Raw genomic sequence first — 27,580 nt, forward strand, 5'->3', positions numbered from 1 at the left:
GTGTGAGACGGTAAGATTGAGTACTTTGAGAGTGTGAGTACAAAGTTCAGCAATGTGATGCATCACATTTGACATACATACTTGGCATGTAGGCATAGAGATGCATTTTCTTATGCTAAACGATATTGTGACATTCATGGCTTCACATGCACATTGACATGTAGGCATAGAGATCTACTTTCCTCATGTTATTTGATAATGAAATATCTTATCTGTTATTGAAAGATTTTGGAAAAAATCACAGTTGTCTGAAATACTCATATTTGTGATTTCGGTGAAAGATTTGGGTTTTACTGTTACACCTGAAAAGCATGTCTATTTTTCGTAACTGTGAACGAGATGAGCATCATATCTTTGAGTTATTACTTGTACTACTTTTATTATATTGTTACGAGATGTTCTTGACTATTGGTGTTGGACTCTGACCGTTGTTCAAGCTCGTCATTGCTTTCAACCTAAGGTTAAGTTTGTTGCTTATTGAGTATATAGGGTCGTTCGTACTCATATTACACTTCTGTACCTGTTTAACCAAAAATCTGAGTCTTTGGTCAAAGCTAAAAAGAAATTCGGGTTACTGATAATCAGGAGACGAAAATAAAATACTTTTGAGAATGATGGTAAAACAGCAAATAGTTTTGTATTTCAATAAGTTCCCAATAGTATTCCGTGTCCTTACAAATGATGATACTTCTTCCTTTAATAGGTAATTCTAGGTAAAGGAATGAAGCCTCAGCTTTAATGATATAATTATGAGTAATAAATGATATTAAATAAGCCGTTATACAATCATTCCTATTAAATACCAATTTTCTAACGTATCAGGTATTTAATAATGAATTTGGACTCCTTTCTATCATCAGATCTTTGTCTTTAATGCCTTCTAATCCGTTGGCTGTAAATGACTTGAATTGGTACGAGACTCGTATCTGCACTTCGTCTCGTGCCTATTTAAATTCCTCTTCCCGTGGCTGTCTCCATCCGTGCCTCTTAGTCAATTGTTGCGCTTTGACCATTTAACCAAACCACGTGTCATGCCACGTAATCTTTAATATAAACTCAATTTTTTCCCAATACAGATAGTCCCCCCACTTTCCATTTATTTATCAATTAAATAATTGGGAAGTGGATCTTCATAAAAAAGGAATTTTCGCCACAATTAATGCTCATGACAGTATTAACGCCTCAGTAGTCTTTTCCATTTAATGTTCCGCCCATGTGTCATTTTCTGATTGATTCTGCTATTTACACCCTTTTTCAAGACTTCTTCATTCTCACTATTCACGAAGTGATAGTTGCCTTTATTATAGGCTTTCCATCATTACACTTCTAAGTTTGATGGTTCCCATTATATACATAACTTTTTCTTCCTTTGTCTTCTTCACAAATCTTCAGCAAACATTTTCTTCTTCATTTCTACTTTCTTTCGACTTATCCTTCCTAACAATGTCTTCTTCAAACCCTAACCGTAAAAAAGTTCCGATTCTAGACCAATTCCCCAACGCCCCTGTTAGACACAGAAGAGGCGGAGGACGTAGGCTTCGAACAGGGTTAGAATCTACTCAAGGCGGCTCCTCTGGTTCTTCTTCAAGAAGTTCTATCCCAAAGGCCCCCTCTTCTAGAAGTAGAGAAATTCTTGATTCTTCTCAAGAACCCTTAGTTGATGAGATAGTTCCCAGCGATTTGTCTTTTGAAAGTGACAAAACGTCTCTTCAAAAGCAAATTGCAAATCTGGAAAAAAGCCGATACTTATCCTACAATAGTAACCGAGCTTACAATCCCCACCATAAGAAGAGATTGTAACTGGAAGGATAGTCTTCGAATGTCAATTCCTCCCCAAATCAGAGAATTTCCTCCTTTAGAAGTGGGTATTCTTTTGTTTATACTTACCCCTTCACTTTAGGTTTTAATCCTCCGATTGACCCAGTTATTCTTGATTTTTGCCGTTTCTTTACAATTTGTTTGGCCCAAATCGGTCCCATAGTGTGGATAACAGTGGCTTGTTTGAGATACTTATCTTCCAAAGCCAATGTCAATTTCACCTTCTCTCACCTCATTCATTTATACCACCCTAACTTAATACGCCATGGAGGTTTTACCTTAACTGCAAGGAGCAAAAACGTTCTGATAAATCCTGAAGATGACAAAGATCGTGGATGGTATATCCGTTACGTTGTTGTTCGTGTGGTGGACTTGATTGGCGAAACAAATACTCCCTTCCCTGAGAAGTGGAATTTTGCACGTAAGTTTCCTTTTACTTACCGTACCTACTCTTGAGAATTTTAAAAGATATTTGTTTTTAACCTCGTCTCTTCTTGGTTTTTTGTAGCAACCATGGGATATGTGGAACCTATTCCCAACTTCCGTGGTTGGGTAGACTCACTTTTGAAGATTGCTTCTAGGGAGCAAAGAACTTGGAAATCGATTTCTTCCTTACATGGCTGGAAGGTGAAAACACATGGTATGCCCATTTTTATATGTTATTTTTACATGTTAAGCATTTTTTCCTCAATTTTGATCATGTATATCCTTCCTTTAATCAGGATTTGGCGTTAGAGGAATGACGGCTGAAGTAAATATGGCCATTCACATGTCTGCTAATGCTGCTCTTGATTTGGATAAGGCTCGAGCCTTGCTGCCAAAAAGGAAAGCTATAAAAGAAAGTTCTGAAGAAGAAGAGGGTACCTCTCTAATTACCAGGCCAAGAGTCAGGAGGCGAATAATCATTGATGATGAAATTGAAGACATTCCTGCTCGAACCTCAACCACCGAGCCTGTTTTGATTCATTCTGACGAGGACACCGAACCAAGAGATAATAATGAGTCAATTCAGCATCTTTTTGATAGTGGTTTCGAGAGTGGCGAGCTTGGCCCTGTTTTTGATGAAGCTCCTCTTTACTCATTCGTTCCTATTTCATCCATTCCACTGCTAACCGTAAGTATTTCTTTACCAGTTTTGACGATTTCCGTTCTTTTGCCAGTTTCTACTGCTCCTATGTCCGTTCCCTTGGCAGTTTCTACTGCACCTGCTTCCGTTCCTGCGTTGGTTTCTACATCTTCTCCTTCTATTCCTGTTTCTACATCTTCTCCTTCCATTCCTCCCATTGCTCCTCTTCCCTCTGTTCATCATACAGAGACGGGTTCTAGCAGTGGAAGTATGACTATGAGAAGTGTTACTCTGGAAGTTCCTGCCAACCATAGCCTCTTGAGAAAGACTGGTAGAGCCAATGTTTGGCTCGAGCCCCTAATTGGAGATATTGAGAAGAAGAAGATGGAGAGCCATAGCTGCTTGAATCTGATGAATAACATAGTTCATTCTACTTTGAAGGTATTTTTCCTCTTCTTACCAACAAGTTTTTTTTTATTATCTTCAATCCCTCATTTCTATGAGTTGTCTCTGTAGGCTAACCTCATTGGTACGGAATTAATGGGAAGAATTTCCCTTCTGGAAAGAAAAGCCCGTGAGTCTGAAAAAACTGTCCACGAGGCCGAAGAAATAGCCAGGGAAGCCTAGCTTGAAGCAGCCAATTGGAAAGAACAGTTTGAGAATGCTCAAGGGACCATAGAGGAGTTGCAACAAAATAAAAACCTCCTGGAGCAGCAAAACCGTGGTTTGACTTCTGAACTGGCAACTGCCAAGGCTTCTTCAAGCCAATTTAAAAGAGACAAAGAGCTTTTGGAATGCTCTTTGTCAGAACAATTATCAAAGGCTAGTAAAGAAGTTAGGGAGCTTAAGGCACTTTTGGCTAAGAAAGAAGAGTATGCAGGAGAGTTAGTGCAAAGCTTGACTCAAGCTCAAGCTGACTTACAGACCTCTTCTGACGAGATTCATGCTTTGAAGAGTTCTCATGCCTCTCTTGAAGCTTCCCTTGATTCCCATTTAGCTGAGCACCAAATCTTGAAAAATGATCTTGCTATGTGGGAAAAGGAATATGGACTTCTGGAGGAGAACTTCAACATAGAGGTGAGTTGAGCTTTCCTAAAATCTCGTCGTGATGCTTTGATGGAAGCTGCTCAGGAAGGCTTTGACTTGCAGTCTGAACTGGACAAAGTCGTAGATACCATCGAGAAAAGTCAACAATCTACTGATACTCCTTCTCCTGTACTTGAAGCTCCTGGAACGGAAGAGCTTTTAAATGAAGAAGTGGCTACTGCAGCAATTGGGGTTGCAATTTCTGCTCTCGAGGGTGAAACTTCTGATGTTCCAAACCCTTCAGTGACTAGCTGAAAATGAAATTGTTGTAAGGGATCTTTTGATGAAGTCCCCAGTTATCATAATGGGGCATTTGTAAAAAATAAATATTTTGCTGACTAAGTTCGTACTTGGTCTTTTATATTAAGAAGTTTTTGTTGGTACTTCTGTATATTTTATTCTTGCCCATTTATCTAGGACTTATAGAATAGCTTAGCATTTTTATCCTTTTAAAATGCTTTATGATTCTTCTCATGGATTATCAACATGAGGCTTATAAAAGAGGGCCCTTTTATTTTATCGACACTTAATGAAGAAGACGTCTCAACTTCATAATGGTGTTATAATACGATGAAAGAAATAGGAATACACACGTTTTGTATGAAACAACTTTGGCAAGTTTTTATTCATAAACTTTAACAAGTGTTTGACTATTACATGTATTACAATACATCTACAACTTTCTCGTAACTGTTTTTCTTGTAACAGATTTGTACATAACATAGAATAAACAAGGTTTTTCTTCATAACCTGTTTCAGTACATAGTCATGACCCTATCTTTATATATTAAGAAGGGTTTGAGAGGCGACTTTGTTTATGAGTTTTGAGAGATGACTCTGTTATTCTCATGAATGCTGAAGACTTCGTAACTTTTACTCAACACTTGTCTCTTTGTGGCCGACTTTTGTTCGATATTCGTATCTGCATTTCTACACGTATCTGTGTACAATATTGTAGTCCCCCAAGTGTTTGAGCGGTGAAGTATGAAGCCTCGAGCACTTGTTTATTTCTTTTACTTTGGCCCTTTTCCTGAAACAGAAAGATATACGGGACTCGAAGGTGCGATTATAGATGAAGACTGCCTAACTCGTGTGTATTTCCATCAGATTAATTGTAACCCTGGGCTAGGAATTTAAGAATACTCCATTTTGCCTTGTAGGTTGTGACTCATCATTTGGCACGAGTTAGGATATTTTGCCTAGCATCTAAAATCGTTAGTAAAACATTAATAATCCAAGAGAGAAATTTTAACATGGTGATACCTGACCGTAGGTACTTTCTCAAAAGTAATATCTTTTTAAGTGGACGGCATTCCAATGTGAGGGTAAAACTTTGCCGTCCATTGTCTCCAACTGGTATGCTTCTTTTTCCCGCAATGTCACTGACTTTGTACGGTCCTTCCCATGTTGGACTTAGCTTTCCTAAGTTAGCAGTCTTTGCAAATTGGAACACCTTTTTAAGCACGAAGTCCCCAATTTTGAAAAATCTGAGGCGTGTTTTCCTATTGTAATATCGTTCAATTACTTGCTTTTGTGCTGCCATCCTTATCAATGCAGCTTCTCTTCTTCCTTCAAGTAAATCAAGGTTGACCCGCATCTCTTCATCATTAGATTCCTCCGTTACCTGATCATACCGTGTGCTTGGCTCACCTATTTCAACTGGAATTAAGGCTTCCGCACCATAAACCATTGAAAATGGTGTTTCTCCAGTGCCTGTTTTGGTCGTTGTACAATAAGCCCATAATACTCCAGGTAACACCTCAGGCCAATTACCTTTTGAATCCTGTAACCTCTTCTTCAAGTTATTGATAATGACTTTGTTAGTATATTCCGCTTGTCCATTACCTACTGGATGGTATGGCGTAGACGTTATCCTTTTGATCTGCCAACTTTGAAGAAATTCTGTGATTTGAGCTCCAATGAATTGTGGTCCATTGTCACACACGATCTCCTTTGGTGCTCCAAAGTGGCATATTATATTTCGCCATATGAAGTCTTTAACTTCCTTCTCTCGTACATGTTTAAATGCCCCTATTTCTACCCATTTAGTGAAATAATCTGTAAGTACAAGTAGAAACTTTACCTGACCTTTTGCTTGTGTAAGTGGCCCTACGATATCCATTCCCCATTTCATAAAGGGCCACAGGGCTATAATAGGATGTAGTAACTCAGATGGTCTGTGCATATTGTTGCCGTACCTTTGACATTTATCACATTTGGACACGAAACTGGTTGCTTCTTCTTCCATCTTAGGCCAATAATATCATGTGCGAATTAATGTTCTTACCAGTGACCGTCCCCCTGCGTGATTCCCACAATGTCCTTCGTGCACTTCTCTCATCACATATTCTGTTTGAGAGGGTCCGAGACACCTTGCTAGTGGTCCACCGAACATCTTTCGATAAAGATTTCCTTGATATAAACAATATCGAGCAGCTTTTTTGCGAAGCGCGTGAGCCTTTCCTTTGTCATTAGGCACGGTACCGTGCTGTAAAAAGGCAACAATTTCGTTTCTCCAATCCCATGTTAAATGATTAAAATTTACCTCGCTTTTATCAGATTCGAGAACGGAATGAAATAAATGTATGACTGAAGCATTTGTATCATTTGCTACGCCTGCTGCAGATGCGAGATTTGCTAAAGCATCTGCCTCTACATTCTCATCTCTTGGGATCTGCACTACTTTCCAAGTTTGAAATTGCTTTATTAACTCTCGTACCTTTGCGAGGTATTCTTGCATTCGTGTCTCTCTGGCTGTATAAGTCCCCAGCATTTGATTGACCACGAGTTGAGAATCACTCTTGATTATAATCTGTGTTATGCCGAGTTCTCGTGCCAATTCTAAACCTGCAATTACAGCCTCATACTCTGCTTCATTGTTAGTTATAGAATGACATTTTATAGCCTGTCTAATAGTCTCACCCGCAGGTGGTACGAGGACTATCCCTAGGCCTGCCCCTTTTACATTAGATGAACCATCAGTGAATAAAACCCAAGTCCCCGGGTTTGCACCATTAAAAACTAGTAATTCTTTTTCTGCTTCTAAATGCATCCCCTGGCTAAAATCAGCCACGAAATCAGCTAGTACTTGAGACTTTATAGCGGTCCTGGGTTGATAAACAACTTCATATTCACTTAGTTCTATAGCCCATTTTGCTAATCTTCCTGAAAGTTCATGTTTATACAAAATATTTCGAAGCGGAAAAGCAGTAACTACATTAATGGGATGACATTGAAAATAAGGTCTTAATTTTCTAGATGCCATGATCAAAGCTAATGCTAATTTTTTCTAGTTGTGGGTATCGTGTCTCAGCTTCCAATAAGGACTTACTTACATAATAAATAGGAGATTGTTTACCTTGGTCCTCGCGGACTAAAACAGTACTCACCGCGACTTCAGATACGACCAGATAGATGAGAAGTTTTTCCCCCACCTTTGGTTTTGCCAACAACGGTGGTTTTGACAAATAAGCTTTCAAATTTCTAAGGGCTTGTTGACAATCTTCATTCCATTCAAAATGATCTTGCTTTTTGAGTGCAGAGAAAAACTTAAAACACCTTTCTGAGGATTTGGAAATAAATCTCCCCAAAGCTGCAATTCTTCCCGTTAATCTTTGTACTTCTTTTTTATTAGTAAGGATATCAGGGATTTCTTCTATTGCTTTGATCTGAGAAGGATTCACTTCAATACCACGGTTCGAAACAAGAAAACCCAAAAACTTACCTGATGCAACTCCAAATGCACATTTTTCCGGGTGGAGTTTCATATTAAATGTTCGCAAAATTTCAAATGTAATAGATAGATGAGAAATATGATCATGAGATTACTGGGTTTTGACGAGCATATCGTCTATATATACCTCCATTGTTTTCCCTAAATGTTCTTGGAACATTTTGGTGACCAACCTTTGATAGGTTGCCCCAGCATTTTTGAGACCAAAGGGCATTACTTTATAACAGTAAGTCCCCCTGTCTGTGATAAAAGAAGTTTTTTCTTCATCACCAGGATCCATTTTAATTTGATTATATCCCGAGTATGCATCTAAAAAACTTAAAAGTTCATGACCTGCGGTTGCATCAATTAGTTGGTCTATATGCGGTAAGGGAAAGGAATTTTTTGGACAGGCTTTATTTAAATCGGTATAATCCACACAAACACGCCACTTACCATTTTTCTTGGGTACGACCACCGTGTTAGCTAACCAATTAGGATACTTTACCTCACGGATCGATCCGATTTTTAATAATTTTTGGACCTCATCCTGAATCACCTGGTTCTTGAAAGCATCTTGCTTTCTTTTCTTTTGCTTTATTGGTGTGAAAGAAGGGTCCTCATTGAGTTTGTGAGTCATCACATCCGGTGGTATCCCTTTCATATCAGCGTGGGACCAAGCAAAGCAATCTTAGTTAGCTTTTAAAAATTCGATTATCATACCTCGCATGTTTAAGCTTAAATTGGCCCCGACATAAACCTTCCGTTCAGGCCATTGCTCAAATAACATCACTGCCTCAAGCTCTTCAATTGTCGTTTTGATGCTTTCATTTTCTTCAGGTTCATGAATTGTGTCAGGCCTTGAGTCCGAATCTGTCTTTTCTTGTTCAGCTGAAGTTTGATCTTTTTTACCTCCAACTGTTTCCTGTAATTGCTATTTTTCTTTATTTACGGTGCTCGTACTTGTTACAGCGTTGACGCTTCTAGCCATCTGCTGATCCCCACGAATTTGGAAAATTCCCCATGGTGATGGGAATTTAATAACCTGATGTAGAGTTGATGGGACAACATCCATATCGTGTATCCATGGTCTTCCCATGATCATATTGTAAGTCATTTCCATATCAACTACCTGAAATTTAGTTTCTTTAACAACACCCGTAGCAAAAGTTGTTAGAATTACCTCTCCTTTTGTTAGTACACTTGAATTGTCGAAGCTTGACAAGGTGTGCGCCTTGGGTATCATTTTGTCTTCAGCTTTCATTTCACGTAATACCCTTAGTAATATAATATTTATAAAACTCCCTGGATCAATCAAAACTCGTTTTACATTAGTATCGTGTACAAGTAAAGATATTACCAGTGCGTCATTATATGGAGTTGTCACTCCTTCGGTATCTGCGTCATCGAACGAAATACTTTCATTTTCTAGGACCTGCCGCACCCGTTTCCCGTGTGTAATTGTTACCTTAGAAACCTTGTTGGAGGTTGTGTAGGTTATGCCGTGAATATCTTCTCCCCCGCTTATGGCATTCAATGTCCTCTTGGGTGAAGGAGGTTGTGGTGGCTCTTGCCTGTTTTTCATATAAGCTTGTTTTCCTTTCTCGCTAAATAACTCAGTGAGGTACCCTTGCTTCAATAGATGATCCACTTCACTCTGCAAGAATCTACATTCTGAAGTTTTGTGCCCATGATCATTGTGGAATTCGCACCAATGATCTGGATTGCGTCTGTTTGGATTTGACCGCGTCTCTTTTGGCCACCGTACCTTATCTCCCATGCTTCTTAAAACAGCTACGAGCTCGGAGGTAGAGACATTAAAATTATATCCGCCGAATCGTGCCTTTAAACTTCTGTCATCATCTCATGATTCTTGTTTGTTCTGATCATTCCTGAACTTTGAAGAAGAGCCAGAGTCCCTGTTCCTCGATTTTTGATCATATTGCTGGCTATCTTGTTTCGACCGTGGGTCTTTTCCTGTAGGTCCCATATATGGATCGTACCTGTTTTTACCTGATCTTTTTTCGGTTTCTGATCTTCGGGGACCACCCCTTTCTTCATGATGAAACTTAGGTACGATATCTTCTTCAATTCGCAGCTTCATACTATACCTGTTGTAAACATCATTCCACGTGGTTGCAGGAAATTCTCGAAGGCTTTCTTTGAGTCATCTCGTGGCTTCAAAACTTTTGTCATTTAAATTACTTGCAAAGGCTATTGCAGCCCAATTGTCAGGCACACGAGGTAGAGTCATTCTTTCATGCTAGAATCTATCAACAAAATTTCTAAGCAACTCTGAATCCCCTTGTTTGATTTTGAAAATATCTTCCATTCTTTTCTCAACCTTTTGTGCTCCCGAGTGTGCTTTAATAAAAGAATCTGCAAGCTCAGCTAAAGAATTAATAGAATTTTCAGATAAAAGAGAATACCAGGTTAATGCACCCTTGGTGAGTGTTTCTCCAAATTTCTTGACCAGTACTAATTCAATTTCTTGTTTGGTCAAGTCGTTGCCTTTCACACCTGTTGTAAATGCAGTCACGTGGTCAAGTGGGTCTGTAGTACCATCATATTTCGGGATGTCAGGCATTTTGAACTTTTTCGGAACTGGAAGGGGAGCAGCACTTGGCTTCCATGGTTGTTGTGAGTATTTGTCCATGTCTACTCCTTTTATTACAGGCGGAACTCCAGGGATTTGTTCAATACGCTCATTTTGTTCCTTAATCTGTTTCTGCAAGGTTAGTACTAAATTTTGCAAATATGAATTATTTGAATTACCTGGTCCCCCTTCCTGTGGTTCACTGTGGGTTACTCCGTTTCCAGAATTATCAAAACCAGAACGGGGATTCTCCAATGTATTATTATTAGGAGTTGGTGTGGGTGGTGCAGCAGGCAATCGACTAACAAGTGCCTGAAGAGCTTTGCCGACCTGTGCATCAATTAGCTTTTGTAAAGCTTCAGTTGTAACTCCTTCAAAGTGTTCAGATTGTTCTTGTTGATCAGCACGAGATTTAGTAACAGGAGTGCCTTTACGAGATTGACGTGGTGAATCTGGAGGAGAGGGAACCACGTCATCTTGATTTTGATGTATTTGATTCTCATGGTTTCCCAATGTGTTATTACTGTTATTGTCGGTGTTGTTGTTTGACATGGTGACGACAATGGACAAGATATAGCTTAAAAGAAAAGATTATCAGATTCCCGGTAACAGAACCAATTTGTTTAACCAAAAATCTGATTCTTTGGTCAAAGCTAAAAAGAAATTCGGGTTACTGATAATCAGGAGACGAAAATAAAATACTTTTGAGAATGATGGTAAAACAGCAAATAGTTTTGTATTTCAATAAGTTCCCAATAGTATTCCGTGTCCTTACAAATGATGATACTTCTTCCTTTTATAGGTAATTCTAGGTAAAGGAATGAAGCTTCAGCTTTAATGATATAATTATGAGTAATAAATGATATTAAATAAGCCGTTATACAATCATTCCTATTAAATACCAATTTTCTAACGTATCAGGTATTTAATAATGAATTTGGACTCCTTTCTGTCATCAGATCTTTGTCTTTAATGCCTTCTAATCCGTTGGCTGTAAATGACTTGAATTGGTACGAGACTCGTATCTGCACTTCGTCTCGTGCCTATTTAAATTCCTCTTCCCATGGCTGTCTCCATCCGTGCCTCTTAGTCAATTGTTGCGCTTTGACCATTTAACCAAACCACGTGTCATGCCACGTCATCTTTAATATAAACTCAATTTTTCCCAATACAGTACCTTGTGTGCATATTTTGGAACTGATGTTGTTGTGTATGGCAGGAGCTGGCATTGAAGATGTACCTGCATTCCGATTATAGCTACCTCTTGTTCTTGGTAGCTTTAGATTTACAAATCTGTTTATGTACATTTCGAATAGATGATGTATTTATTTTGTACCAGCTTTGTAAACACAAAATCTTAGAAGCTCGTGATTTGTACTACTAATCCATGGATATTTTTTTATAAAATTTCAGTTATTGCATTATTTATGTTCCTGGTAAATCATATTTGAATTGGATTATTGTTAATTGATTTACCTAGTAAGTTGGGTTAAGTACTATCACGATGACTAGTTGGATTTTGAACCGTGACACTTTTTGGCAAAGGTAGCACTCAAACAGCCCAACTCAAATAAATTATGTGTTTTTGTAACACCTCTGACTTTGTGGTGGATACGTACCATAAAGATCAAGAAGTTTTTCGTAGTGTAAGAAATATTTCGAATAGTGTATGTTTTAAGCTGGCTGCTCTAGGAAATGAAAATGCCTTAAAGAGGCATACGTGTAGCCCAAAGTGGCAGTAGTGAAGACAATGGTACATTAGCACCAACTATTTCCTAGCTATTATAAATAAATAAATTATCTTCGTCCTAAAAAGAACTTCTATATTGCTAGTAATTAATTGATCTATGGAATTTATGGACAGTAATAAATTGATCTCCTTTGACAATGCCATAATCCAACCAATGACATCATTGTTACCACATTGGGAAGCAATTCGATGTATTTGGGTCGTATGTTATTTGTATGTCCAGTTATACATATGAAAATTGTATGCAATTTGAATGAAAATTGTATGTTTTTACATGATTGTATACAATAATATAATTGTATGCAAGTTATACACAAGTCTTATATAATTCATGTGTTTTTACCAATATTTGTTAAAGACTTGCTACTTTTTGGAAGCCCAATTCTCCTCGTTAAAGGTTAAAATAGCACGGTTTAGCCAGTTTTCGAACTGGTCATTTAAAAATAGTCAGTGTTTGCCAAGTCATTAAAAATAGCTACTATTTTGCTGCAATAGAGACTGGTCCAGCATAATATATTGGAGTTCGGTGCACTTGTGTATGAACTTCCAGCATATTATGCTGGACCGGTATACTTTGCTGGTTCCAGTATAATATACTGGAGACTGGAGCACCGGTGCTCCAAACTCCAGTATATTATGATGGACAAGTATATTATACTCGAACTCCAGTATAATATACTGGAACTCCAGTATATTATGCTGGAGTATTTTTCCTAATTTTGAACAGTGTTTTCATTCAGATTTATCTTTACATGAAAAGTGGCTAAATTTCGATTACTTTTGAAACTGTGGCTATTTTTTAATGACCACTTGTAAATCTGGTTATTTTTGAATTTCTCCCTTATTAAAGCGGGTAATAAGTGCCTTTTTTTAATCTAAATACGAAAATAATCCTAACTTTAATAATTGACAGGACATTAACATTTTAAGACGAAAGATCTGCAAGTCTTCTCTAAAATTAGTCTTGAGTTATACCAACTTTTAGATTTTTTTATAAGTGTTCGTATGATTTAGCTCTAAACATTATGTAGTTTGATTTAAAATTTTCGGTGCACTCATCTATTGAAAAATATTATTTACTTTTACTTTCTTATTCCTATTTTCATTATTGGTTATGAATTCTAGTATTGGAGTTTTGCATACTATTATGAATAGTTAATTTGTTATCTAGGGTTTTGATAGAACCTTTTGAAGGATGAATTCTTATTACGTTTTTTATATAGATTTGTTGTTGATCTTTCTCTACTTATTCAACTATATTTTCATTGTTGTTGATTGAAGAGCTCTCAATTAACTGTGCCTATTTAGTGTGTATATTGCTCGCGAGAGAGTACACATTTAGGTAGTTGTTGAACAACATCACTCCTAACGTATGCGAGTGATCAATACTGAGGTTTTAAAGGCGGGATTAGAAATAACGAAACTTTGGTGCGATCGTAGTGAGAGGTGAATTAGTGCCAGCTACCGTAGTTCGAGAGAATACATCAAGTAAATTGTGGTAGTTGCTCGAGAGAGATACGACACCTAAAGTACTCACGATCGATAAAGAATACTTAGGAAAAATTATAGATGATGTAGAGGGAATGATTCCGACAATTGAAAAAATCATAACTCTAGACCTCCTTAATATTTTCTCCAACCTCTAGTATCTTTAGTTGTTAATCTACTACTTTAATTTGTTAGTTAATTAGATATGAGATTCTTAATATGTATAACTTAGGAATTGTTCGAGCTTGTCTTCTTAATGATAGTAAATAGTTGTAGCTAAATCTTAGTTCTCTGTGGGATTTGACTCCGAACTCTTAGACCGAATTATATTTGTAGCTACCACTTATCCTTTTTAGGACTAGAGTTGAGCGTGATCAATAGTCGTCTTATATAACAACTTTTCTTATTGAACATCAGTTTATTTTTTCCTACATTGTGGATTACTACTAAAGTCCTATATGCTTATTCCACATAAGTCCTTCAATTCTGATTTTTTTTTTGTCTTCAGACGACGACAACAACAAAAATAACAACACAATGAAATTTCACAAGTGAAGTTTGAAGAGGTTAGTGTGTATGTAGACCTTATTCTTACCCCAGGGAATAGAAAGGCTGCTTCCGATAGACCCCCGGCTCAAGAAGATGATTTTTAATTAGAGAAATGTCAAAATTCTAATAATGCAAGGATGATATATAGTAATGAAATTAGCAAAAGGTCATGTGCATAGACTATTTAGTTTTATGTTGGATCAAGTTTTGTCAACCACTTTACTTTTATTTTTAAAAGTATAAATAAGAAAAGTGTGAGCACCTAATTTTTTTGATTATATTTAGATTTTTTACCACTTTTAGCATGTAATTTTTTTTTAAAATTAATCTAGATATTTAATCTTCTGTTTTACTTTTTTGTAGGTTTTTCTTAAGAAAATCGAAAAGAAAATTAAAAACCACAAAAAGAGCCACACTTTTAGATATTAGTTTTATTTTCCATTTACAAAGATAAGAAAATTCACAAAAAATATGATTTCTTCTTGTGATAAGTTAGTATTTTATAAGTCTTTTTAGTAATTTCTTATACTTTTCTAGGTCTAAGAATAGTTAGTTAACATTTTACCTTACTATTTTAATTTTGTTTGTTATTCTTTAAAAAAAAACTAAAAGAGGAAAAAAGGAAAAGGACCATGTAGCAAAAAGGGGCAAGGGCTGAAGGGGACTAGGGGGCAAACAATAAAACGAGAACAAAAAAGGGGCGTTGCTCATTTTATGAGGGGGAGAAGACACGAGAAAAACCGAGCTGCCCTCTTCTTCTTCCTTAAAAAACTCCATGAAAAGCATTGAAATTTCCAGCGAAATATCACCATTTTCTCCATTAGAACTAGCAGCTTTTTATGCACGAAATCCCGTCAAAACAGTCCCTAAAACTCCACCTGAAAACAACCACAAAAACAGTTGAAATCCGCCCCCAAACCAGCACCAAAAATCCGGCGATTGCTGCCGAAAACCCAGCCATGAAAGCCACATTTTCACCTCCAAAACTCCACTCATCTCCAGCCCTTTTCGGCCATAAAGTCGCACTTTTAGCTCTAAGAACTCAGCTGAAAACGCAGCAGACTTCACCCCAAAACTCACCAAAAAATCAGCCAAAACGCAGCTGAAATTACTCCCTAAAAGCAGCTCCAAAACAACCCGAAATTCCCTAAAAAGCATCCCGAAATCTTTCCCCAAAACTCCCCAAATTCCAGCTCCAAAAATACCCCAAAACCACCATGAAACAACAGCACAAAACATCACTAACATACTGTCGGAAATCGTCGCTAAAGTGAGGTATCGTTCGATTTTGCCGGGTTCGTCTAAGTCCTGATGTACAGATCGTCTTAGGATTGTGATTTGGGAGCTCCTCTTTCATTGTAAATGTTAGAGTATATGCAGCAATAAAGGTCCTTTTTCTTCTCTTAGTTTATTTTCGCTCATGTGTAGTTAATACCGTGCTCTTTGATAATTTTGCAGATTTGTTTGGGTTGCTCTGTTTTCTTTGATTTACTTACTGCTATTATTGTGCTTGGTTGGTAAAGTTTGTGATATGTTCCTATCTTGTCTGTGGTTTTATCATCGTTCTCTGTTGTTTCATTTGGTATTTAATTGGAATTGCTTGACTTACCAATTTTCAATTGTTTATCTATCAAAAATAACTTTCATTGTTGTTGATTCACCTTTTTGTTTTGGATTTACATGTAGACATTAGTTAAGTAGATTAATGGCCAGTTCGATTGTGTGGCTAATATGGGCCATATGTGATTTTAATAATTTGAAGGATTAAGTAGTTTAGGTTGCATAATGAGTTTTCTTTGACAGAATGCAATTTAGTTATGTTTTAGTGGGCGTCGAGTTTATTGGATAGAACACCAAATAAATTTATTTTCATCAGGCCAACTTAATAAGGACAAAAGCTAACTCATTTCCCTCAATTGTTCCATAATTCCTTGTCTCACAATACATCTCAAATGTAGTTAAAACACAATTATAGACGCGCTAGTTGCTTTAGGCGCGTTTTAAGAAATAAATCGTCATAGTTATAGGTACGGCTCCCGTGGCATAATCGTGACACTTAAATCCCAACCTCGAGTGCTCGTATGTGACTTTACAACTTCAAATGATAATAAAATGAACATGTTGTAAATTGCGGGTGCGTTTCACGTGGGGCGATTTGCGACATGTATAAAACAACAAGTGTACGACATCGTAACTTGTTTAAAATAAAATCCATAAAATATACAAATAAAAGCGGTAAAAGGTTAAAATGCACATAGGTCTAAAACATGTAATAGTTAGATAATCAAGCCGAGCATAATGGTAAGGCGACCGTGCTCAAACCATGAAATCCGGGAGTGCCTCACACCTTCTCCCGGGTTAACAAAATTCTTGATAAGTTATGCGTAAGTATTCCACAAAATTTCTCATAATTTAGAGATATTTTGTTATTTTCATTTTTTGAATTATTTTTAGTCGAATCCCCGCACTTGTATCTGTTTTAGGATCCGTATCCCCGAATCTTAGAATGTACGTCTCAAAGGATTCGACCTCTAAATCTGCACCCGTGTCGGATACCCGCACCCGTGTCCGAGCAACTTAGCCCCTTTGTGCATATCTCCCCTTTCTATTTGGCTAGTAGATCCAACATGGAGAAAAGGTCTTTTTAACATCAATTTTATATGAAGTTAATGATAAATATATTTATCAATTTATCATTTATTTGATTTTTATCTCTTTTCTTGAAAGGACAATAAATGGTGAATCTAGTAGATAGTATTCATTTTATCAATTGGGGTGGTGTACAAAAACCCACACTCACTCTATTATTATGAAGTCTTTGTCTTTGTTTTTTCTTAACAATTGACTGGACATTAATGTTTCTATACAAGAGATCTGTAACCTATGTTGCTAGGACTTTCCGAAAATGTTACCGGGTGAGTGTCGGATCCTCCAAAAATAGTGTATTTTTGGAGGATCCGACACGGCTGCAACATCATTTTGGAGAGTCCGCGCAACATAGCCTGTAAGTCTTCTCCAAAACATTATCATGTTCCCAATGTGGGTCCATATACTTCGTCCTACACCCTTAATCAGTCGATTTGAGCTCCGGATATGATAAAGCCTTGATAGGAAGTGCTTCTCCATTTTGAGGCTTGCTCTGCACGAATCAAGATTAGTCTGGGCCTAAATGCGAGTATCGGATACCAAGTGGGAAACCAATAAAGGAAGTCTTCTCCAAAACATTATTATAGTCCCTATACAGGTCCTTGTACACTATCTTGATTGATAAAATGAATGCAACTTGCTGGATTCACCATTTATTATTTTTTCAATCAAGAACAGTAAAGAGAGAAAAAACCATATCTATCATTAACTTCATAAAATGATGTTATTGATCTTTTTTCCATGTTGGACCAATTGTTGGAACATAAAATAACACATAGGGCATCCTACCATTTACAACTTGCAAGTGGTGATCGAAAGAGTAATAGTTAACACGATCTCTTTAACCTTTCGAGTTGGCAATAGCATGTTTTTTTAATTAAAAAAAACTACTTAATAATCATCGGTCTCGCTAATATTTTCCCAAAATTTTGAAGTGATTGTGCGTTGATGCAAACCAAATAAAATCTGCGATGATGTAAATTTTTCATACAATTAGATCATCTATATGTCAACTATAAGTAACTTTTATAGCAAGTATAAATAACCAGACATACATGGTAAATAATATGTTACACTGGTAAAATAAAACTATAGTGATAGTGTTAATTTTCTTTGCAAAAATGATTAATTTATTAAACCTCACAAAATCTTGAACGTTAAGAGTAGAGTAAAGGTCTAAAACAAAAATCTTTCAAGAATGTAGAGAGTAGAGTATCATTCAAACTTTAGCAATAATTTTGACAGAAATTAATTTTCCGCAATCTCTAAAAGACTAAAACATATTCATGAAAAAATTAAAGAGCTGCCTTAATAATTTGGTTAGATTATAAATTTATATTGAAACCTATAATTTTATTTAAAATTAAAAACCTAATAATAAGTTGAAATAGATTTTGTTCGATCGGTTCTATCAGTTCTTAAGAATCACTGATACCCCCACAAACGTAGTAATAAATGATAAAAGATAGCCTACAGTTGCAGAAAACATCTCCGCCACTATCTGCCTTATCCTTATCTCTAGCAAGGGTCTTTACAGAAAACTACAAGATGCTAGTAATTTATACTAGAACACACAACTAGTTTACCGTACTTCTTTATATTATCTAGTAATTATACTACGTAAAACAAAGTTTTCTGTAGAGATTACTTCAAGATAGAAATTACTCTGTCTAAGACACCCAAAGTAATTATAACTTCCTATATTTATCTCCAATAATGCATACTAGAACTGTTAATATGCTTCTTCTCTTCTCAAAAAAGCATAAGTGAAGAAAAAAAACACTTCTCTTCTGTGTGGAATTTGATAGTACTACTATTCTTTCATCACTACGAGAAGGAAATGTTGTGCAAACCTTTGTACAGAAGTTTCTTCCTATGTCGAAATTCAAACAGCAACTAAAAGGACTAGTCATTTTCTAGTATCAATTATATCATCCAGTAGGGATGGCGATGAGGCTGGGCGAGTTTACTCTTATACGGGTGCGGGGCAGGGCGGGCTGGGCGGGTTAAAACAATTTCTAAAAATTTTAAAGCGGGGTGGGCTGCGGGTTTAATGTGGGTTCAATGCGGGGCAGCTTTGAATTTAATCTTTTCTGATCACAACTTCATTGGGCATAGTAATGGTTATCGTATAATCTTAATCTTGAAAACATACTCTTCCCCTAGAAAATGATTCATGTTTTCAGTCTTACATAACTTGACAACCCCAATAACTGAGAATTAACTTAAGCAAACAAGAAATGAATCAGATATCTAATTAACCAATAATATGTTTATTATAACATGTGTTAACTTGTCGATTTCATTGAATATGATAGTGAGTTCTTTACACAAAATACAAACTTTGCCATTCACGTAATTAATCCAATATAAAAATTGTTTTGTGATAACTATCACAGATGTTGTGTAAAAAGGTGATATACGCGAAATATGATACCTAAACGGATCACATTTGGTTTTTCTGTATCTTATACTCCATTTTTATCACTTAATCGTAATTAAATGTATAAATTTACTTTAATTTATGATTATTATGATTAAATTAGTTTTTTATTTTATAAATGCTAAATAAGCATAAATATTTTACATGAGGCCAGTATCTTCAAAGTTTTATTTATTTACTGTATTATTCTCATATACATTACAATTACAGCATTTGTAAATACATAATCTAGTATTTAAGTTTACTATTTATAGTATATAATTTGTAGGGAAAAGGTCTAAAGTTGCCTTTGTATAAGCCATTTCAGTGTTGTGTATCCTCCTATATCTAATATGGCATCACATAATAAAAGTACTTGTCCTCATTTATTTGTATGATTGGAGTATGTCAAACTAGTTTGTTTGGAAAAAAAAAATGAAAAAAAAACATAAGTGAGGCGGGGCAGGGCTGGTTGAAAACTGAAAAAAATAACTATGCGGGGCGGGGCGAGGCGAAATTTTTGTGGGTTTTGCCAAACCCGCCCCGCCCCACTGCCATCCCTAGACATCCAGTGCCTCTTAACTATCAGCACTGATATTTTGTTCAAAGGTGTAGGTCCGCAACTTTGTGATAGCTGAGTGTGACAAATAATACTTTGGTCTTGAGGCTGTGCTCTGTTAACATTCATTTGTCTACCAAATTCTTCAGCATTGCATCACTTCCAGGTTTTCCTTTCCAACATATTGTAGCAGATCACAAAGCAATGTTTACAGAGTGGGAACCATTTTGCTAGAAGCCTCTCTAATGAATCTGTAGGTATTTGTACTCTTTCCTAGTTAAATCAAACCATCCTACTGCTTGATGTTTCGTTTCCATTATAAATTTGAAAGATAAAAATTTGTCAGAATGATCCACCTCTCCACAATTAATGACGTCCAATTTGTTCAATTTGCTACCAGGGACATGAATTATGTTATGCTTGTCATTACACGCTAGCTCTGTTCTAAAGCTCCATATAGAAGTTATATTTCAAATATACACAAACACATATATACATATAAAAAATTGCGGACAACCATCCCAATTATCTAGGAAATAAGTAAACTTCCATTGTCAGTAGTTGGCAGCAATACCACTTCCAATATATTCTCAGTTAGTTTGCTTTTGTTTCATAAATGTAAGTGTAATTTGCCTAAATTATAGCAAAAGGCGCGAGTCAGTTCTCAACATTCATGTGATCCTTTATTAGAAATACATGCGACTAAGGATGATAGTAGCGAAAGAGAGAAGTTACCACAATTTGAATTGTCCCTCTCTCTCCAATCACTTCCTGTGCAACAGCCAACATGAATGGTAGTTTTAGCGCGACATTAATTCCTTTAATTGTGGTAGTTTTCAGGTGATGCTAATTTCTTCTGTTGTTCCACATTTCCGTCTTTGCTTCTTGCCTAAGCCGGGGTTGGATAGCAAACTTGTCATTTCCTCATCTAATGTTTTTTCAGTTCGTAGATGAAGTTTGCCACCAGAACCTATGGAATCACTCCTTCCATTATCGATGTAATTATTCTGACTGTGTTATTTCTGTATCAAGCTTGCAGAATATATATATTTAAGTATAATTTATGGCGTTAGTTTAGCATGTAATAAGTATTTCTTAATAACGAAAGAGAATTTTTTAGAAGAGGAAATCATGTAGTGCAACCGATTATTGCTGGAGGACTCAAAGACCACATGAAAAAATAGCTGGATGCTACCCAAAAGCTAAGTCCTTTTTACCTTAATACAGAATAAGAAAGTTTACAAGATCTTTGCATTTGATAAGAGGTGTTACATCTTTGCAGCTTTACCTGCAGAGGGATGGTAAGTACCCATTTGAATCAAACTCGTTAGACGAAATTGTTATTGCATGCCTATGGCCACAAAGGACAGAAATACAAAATACTTAATTCACACTCTCACGGGTAAATATAACAAAGAAGTACCTTTAATTTCTCAATCAGGTAGCCTAACCTTCGGACAAGAGTTACAATTTCAGGTGATGCAAATGTCTCGTGTTCTTTTTCATTTCTGTCACTGATTCTTGTCTAAACCTGGGCTCGACTTTAAAATTGTCATTTCCTCATGGTCAATTCTTTAGGTTCATAGCTGAAGTTTTCCACGAGAACCTTTGCAAGCACTCCTTTCATCACTCGACGAATTGCAGGCTCAGAGAAAGTGCAAGCTCACTTTCTCAGTCAGGTAGCCTAACCCTTCGGAAAAGAATTACATCAAGCTTGAATTTAAAGAAATTGGAAAGGACTTTCAAAATCTGCTTCCATTATTTAAGCACATATAATATCTTTTGATTTCAGGTTGATGTGTAAAACTGCATTTGATAGCAAATATACTATGCTAGAATGTTGCACAATTCAAAAGCCTTTGGTTCTTCATCAAGTGTTAGCTAGTGATTTTAAGAATGTATTGCCTGATTGCATCCCTTAACATTGCTTCATCAATTCTTGTGAGTTATGACACAGAGTTGTTTAATGTAAGAGCATATTGCAGATCTTGCATTGAAAGCCCTTGATCGGGAAGTTGCCTGAAATTTTTTGTTCTTTGGCAGTATTGAGAATGTCAAAAATGTCCTGGACTCATTTTGTATTCCCAGTGATCAGATATGTAGAACAATACAATCACCCAGAGGTTAGTCCTGTTTAGTTTTATATGCATGTTATGAGACTATCTTGTAAAAGCCAACAAAATTTTTTATTTTCTTCTATTTTGTAGGAATTTGATAACAGTACAAGGTTCAATCGATTGCTTTCTCTCTGCTCTATTTTGAATGATCTGCAACAATACAAAATCATTTCCTCATGGAATGTTCTTTCAGTTTTTAGCTGAATTTTGCGCTCTCTATTGATTAAGTATTCAATGGCTGGAAATGAGTCCTTTGCAGTAGAAAAAGAGAGATTGAAACAGAGGGATTATTTATTTTCAAATCTTCTGCTATCTTTTTTAAAGGCAACATTTATACAATTCATCAGCTCTTTGATCTGTTGGCAGCGCACATAGTTGAAAGGATATTAACTTTGCAATTTTTTGAGGTAGACGAACTTAAATCAGAAAACACTAGTTAAGAACTTTGCTATTTAACAAGTTTATATTTGTTTTGCTTCCTTAAAGAGTCATTTGCGAACAATCATCATTTGCAAACACTCATCTACTCTAACTAGGGAGATTAAAACAAAATGCCTAAAGAAATATCAACTGGAAAAAAAAAGACAGTCCGGTGTACTAAGCTCCCGCTATGCGCGGGGTCCGGGGAAGGGCCGGACCATAAGGGTCTATTGTAAGCAGCCTTACCTGCAAGAAAACTAACAAAAGACACGCAGGCTACCAGGAATCGAACACCTTAATGCAAACAAGAACATACTTCCCAAAAGCTAAGACCAAATCCTATTGCCATTGAAATGTAGAACCAATCCAATTCATCTTCATCACTCTCATCCTTTTCAGTATCAACATCAGGAATTTGATCACATGAACTGCAGCTCACCAAGAGTAGAATCTCGCAAAGCTCATTCCCCTGGAAACTCGAGGAATTAAAGCTTTGAAGTTGAGTGCCCACAGGTATCTTCCTTGACAAATTGTTATAAGATAGATTCAAGAAGCTCAAAGTTGACAAACTCGATAAACTTTGTGGGAATTGATCAGAAAGTTAATTTTCTAAAAGATCAAGGGATTCCAGCACTTTCATGTCACCAATGCCATTTGGGATTCTACCTGTCAGATGGTTTTTTGAGAAATTACAGAATCTTAATCCTACAAGACTGGTAAAACTTATAGGAATATCTCCAGAGAGATTATTGTTAGACATATCCATGCTTGTAACCAATATCAATGTTTTATCATACTGGTAAATATCGCCTTTAGTTGTCACCATTGCGCTTTCTCTAAAACGTGCTTCAAAATAATGAGAAGCATAAATAATATCACCTTCCCCCAACTTATTTACGGTGACCATTTGTGTTAGATTGCTAATACACCTTGGTATAATTCCAAAGAAACTATTGTTTGCAAGTTCTAAGATCTGAAGATCTTTGAGGTGACAAATTTCTGGAGGCAATTTACCATAGAATTTGTTTGAGCTAAGGCTATTATTAAATATGAAAGCCTCATTCCCAACCATGGTGGTAAATGTCCATCAAGCTCATTCTCAGCTATATCTATCTTCTGCAATTTTGTGCAATTTTCCAATGATGAAGACAATAGACTGGTAAGTCTATTTCTTCGGAAGTCCAAGGATATCAAGTTATTTAAAACCTCCATGGATCTTGGTATGCCCCCAATCAAGTTATTGTCTCTCAAGATCAAAACTTTTAACTCTGGCCAGTTCATCCAACAATCAGGAATTTCTCCTGACAAATCATTTTCCTCGAGGTTTAAGACCTCCAATTTGTAGGATCTATTCTTATTTGTTTCACACAAGAATTGAGATAAACCCCCTGAAAAGAAATTGTTCGAGAGGTCTATCACAGTTACATTGGGTGAAATCTGAGGTAGCGGACCACTGAAATTGTTGGAATCCAAGTATATTAACCAATAAGCTTGTCCAGGTGACCAAGAAGGTGTTGAGATGGTTGGAACCTCACCAATAAATTAGTTGTGAGAAATATCAAGTAATTGAATTTGAGAAGATAAGTTCCAAAACCAAGTTGGAACCTCATCTTGTATTCCACCATTTGATATGTCCACACTATTTATATTCTTTTGAGTTTGGAGCCACAAGGGAAACAGATGACTTATATTCCAATTGCGTATATCAATCTATGGCTTGAAAATGTGAAATCTAGTTCTAACTCACTTTTAAGGGATAATGCATAAAAGCCTTCCCGACCTATGACCATATTACCAATTACACACCTTTTTTGTAGGAAGGGGGGGGGGGGGCGGGGGTCCTATTACCCCTGAACTATTTTAAAGTGTAATAAACACCCCCCTAAGTGCTGATGTGGCATAGAGAGTATGCACACTCTCTTAAGGGCAATTGGAAGTTACAAAAATAATTTTAAAATTGATTAACAGGTACAAGTGTCGTATTTTAATTGGACATTACATAATTAATTAGTCTCCTTCGTCTTCTAAAACTCTTCTCGCACAAATAAGAGGGACATCGTTTCAACGGCGAAATGCCGGAGTGAAAATCCAATATAACGCAAAATCAACCAAAAATCAAAAGTAGATATGTTTAATAACAGAAACAGAGCTACAACTAGATGGAGCAACGAGCATGATTCAGTAAAAACCTACGAACAGTCAAAACGGTCAACAACAATGGAGTTTCACCGGAGCAGGGTCTTCGTCAGAGTTTTGTTCTCCAGCCAGATCTGACATATCAAACAAGTATTATATAAAACCCATCAAAAATTTAGTTCACCAGAAAATAAAGATCTCGTCGTATACGGCAAGTCGTGATAAAAAAAGAGATCAGAAGGGACATCTAGCGTCTAATAAGTTCTGGCCATTGAAATGAAAAATGATTGAGAAATTAGGAAAGAGAAAAAAGAATGCTTTAAGAAATTTAATAGTTAGCTCATATGTTGGCAGGATATGGTAATGAAAGTCTGCAAATAGGAAAATGAGGAATAAGGAGAAAAAAGTAAAAAAAAGTTTTTAAATAAGAAATACACATTTTAGGCGCGTGTATTTCACCACTTTGCATGTATCTGGTTGTAGCTTTTTAAAAGGTAAATAATTTTACTTTAAAATAGTTTAGAGGGGTAATAGGACCCCCCAAAAAAAAAGGTGTGTAATTGGTAATATGGTCATAGGTCGGGGAGGATTTTATGTATTATCCCCACTTTTAAAATTAGATTATTGTTAGATGCAAAGAACTTCCTTAATTGTGTCCAGTTGGTGAAATTACTTTCTGTAACATCACCTTCCAACCTATTGTTAGAGATGTCAATAATTTCTAGCATTGGGAGTTGGCCAAGACTTTCTGGGAGAGTTCCAGTCAGTTTATTATTTTCTAGATACAATTATGTCAAAGAAGAACTATTTCTCAATCCCGCTGGAAGAAAATTACTCCAATCAGTAAATAATTCAGATAATTCTCCTTCAATATTATTGAATGTAATATCAAGATTTTTAAGTTTTGTTACATTTCCAACCCCACTCGGCATCGCACCTTCAATACCACTGGATATAAGCTCAAGATATTCAAGATTATTAAGATCAAACAACCATTTGGGTAAAAGACAATTGAAAGAGTTGAAATCTGCCATGAAAGTCTTGAGAGAAGTAAAGTTAACATGACCTTTAGGAAATGGGCCAATTAAATTACTATCACTCAAATCAAGAGAAACAAGATTAGGGAGCCATTTAGGAATAGAAGAACTAAAGTTATTCCTAGAAAGGCTGAGTGTTTCAAGTGAAAAAAAATTACGATGAATTAGAGGTGGTATATGACGAAGACTACAATTATATAAACTAAGATCAACAAGAGAAGAAGCAAGTTAATGACCTGTAGCCAGTTAGTTGCTTTGCTGAGATCCACATAATCAATCTCCAGTTTCTCAAGATTTAAAAGACTTGGCAACCACTCAAGTTTATTGATTCTTAGATGTCCAAAATAACTCATATATGTGTAGCTCAATCACATGACGAGTCAGATTGTGGCACACAACCCTTTTCCATTCACAACAATTTTTTCCAACAATCCAAAAGGAGAGAGAATCTAAGAGATCATATACTTCTTTCTTCAGACTCTCCAATGTTTCAAGATTTAAAAGACTTGACAGCCACTCAAGTTTATTGATCCTTAGATATCCAAAAAATCATATATGTGTAGCTCAATCACATGACGAGTCAGATTGTGGCACATAGGGGTGGCAATTTGAGCCCAAACCTATACAACCCGTCCAAAGATTAATGTGTTGGGCTACAAATATTTTAGCTCATGGGTCTATTTAGGCTGAGCCCAAGTTAACCAATTATTTTATAGCCCATTCTGACCCATTAAGCAGCTCACATACAACCCATGAAACTCACCCAAAACAAAGGAATCTCAACCTAACTTATATAGAAATTTACTTAGTTACCCCAATTTTACTTTTTTTTTTTGTATTTTTAATTTTCTGTTTTTTTTGTTTTCTACACCACCCACCCATCCTACACCCTACCCCCACGCAAACCCCCTCAATTTTTTTTTTACTTTTTTTTTGTAGTTTTAATTTTCTGTTTTCTATTTTTTTTTATTTTTCTGCACCACTCATCCACCCCACTCCACTCACAAAATATTTTTCAGCTTACACATTTTAAGGTAAAAGGCTTTTTTATGCAAGATGAGCATGGTTCTAAAACTTGGGTCAAGTTGGGCGGGTTGGGTATGACCCATTGTTTAGCCCATCTTGACCCAGCTCATCTCGGCCCAAGTGCACTTTGGGCTGGGTTGACAACGACTCATTTATTGACCTAACCCATCTTGACCCGCCCAAATTCAGTCCAACCCGCCCATTTGCCACCCCTAGTGGCACACAATACTTTTCCATTCACAACAATCTTTTCCAACAATCCAAAAGGAGAGAGAATCTGAGGGATCATATATTTCTTTCTTTAGACTCTCCAATGCTTGTTGCTCATTTTCTTTGCAAATTCCTACGCTAACACTAAACTTGGTGATTCCCAAAATGAAAAACAAGAAAAAACAGAATGTTTTTGCTAACACCTTCATGATGTGCAAACTTTTAGATTAAGAATTGAAAAGTGTATATCAAATAGGTCTTTGCTTATAGATTGTTATTAGGTCAAGCATACATATATGTAGTATTTAGAATTGCAGATGAATACATTGTCTCGAAAGATATTGACCGTAAAATTCGAAGATTTGTTGATTTTAAAGTAATTTTGTCCCAAGTCAAGAGGACTCTAGCAAGTCTTCTCCAGAGTACAACACTCCAATTGATGAAGTGAAAACTACCTTAGTTCCTTTTAATATGTGGTGATATCATTTTATATATTCTTTAATTAGATGGGATTTCACCCCCTTTTTTTTTTTTTAAAAAGAAGAAGATAAAATGTGATAGTTTGTAGTCTCAAATTTTCAATACACTGGCATCTTATATATATGAGGCAAAATTACTTCTTTTTTTTTTGTCAATAAAATTACCCTCAGAGGAAATTCTTTAGTTAAATTCATGAAAAATAATGATCCTCAATTCTAAAGATATTAAAACGTAAAATATTTTCAAAACCATCAGATCAGGCCGATAACAAATGCCTTACTTTTGAATAAAATGTATTATAAAAGGTACTCCATCGGTGTTCAAAAATTGTGCCTTTGAAGTTTCCAACAAAAAGAAGACAACGCAGGAAAAGTTTGAAGTATCAAATGTGTAAAACTACTGTCACATCAACGATAAAAATAAATTTTTCTGCCCCAAAAAAGATTTAATCTAGTACTCCAT

At 36.2% G+C, this 27,580-nt stretch overlaps 1 protein-coding gene, 1 long non-coding RNA gene and 1 pseudogene across 5 annotated transcripts; 1 reads left to right on the plus strand and 2 right to left on the minus strand.

Annotated features, from left to right (window-relative positions):
• Positions 1-14,749: 14,749 nt before the first annotated feature.
• LOC107770655 (uncharacterized) lies at positions 14,750-22,166 on the plus strand. Of its 4 annotated transcripts, none has more exons than XM_075243749.1 (5): positions 14,750-15,453; positions 19,743-19,945; positions 21,271-21,371; positions 21,736-21,815; positions 21,900-22,166. In XM_075243749.1, exons 2-5 carry the CDS (start codon positions 19,938-19,940, stop codon positions 22,011-22,013), a joined length of 303 nt encoding a protein of 100 aa, XP_075099850.1. In that variant the 5' UTR covers positions 14,750-15,453; positions 19,743-19,937; the 3' UTR covers positions 22,014-22,166. The 4 variants fall into 4 exon arrangements, with proteins under 4 accessions (XP_075099850.1, XP_075099851.1, XP_075099849.1 ...); XM_075243750.1 differs by having other exon boundaries at positions 19,749-19,945; XM_075243748.1 differs by having other exon boundaries at positions 14,751-15,453; positions 19,842-19,945.
• Positions 22,167-22,267: 101 nt separating this feature from the next.
• Positions 22,268-23,994, minus strand: LOC142176280 (uncharacterized; annotated as a pseudogene).
• Positions 23,995-24,162: 168 nt separating this feature from the next.
• On the minus strand, positions 24,163-26,977 carry LOC107770999 (uncharacterized). Its single transcript, XR_001644728.2, has 2 exons — positions 25,639-26,977; positions 24,163-24,499 (listed from the first exon to the last, which is right to left on the minus strand). It is a non-coding gene; the product is annotated as an uncharacterized LOC107770999 (long non-coding RNA).
• Positions 26,978-27,580: the final 603 nt, after the last annotated feature.

Source organism: Nicotiana tabacum, chromosome 22, assembly GCF_000715075.1.
Source record: "Nicotiana tabacum cultivar K326 chromosome 22, ASM71507v2, whole genome shotgun sequence".
Lineage (NCBI taxonomy): Eukaryota > Viridiplantae > Streptophyta > Magnoliopsida > Solanales > Solanaceae > Nicotiana > Nicotiana tabacum.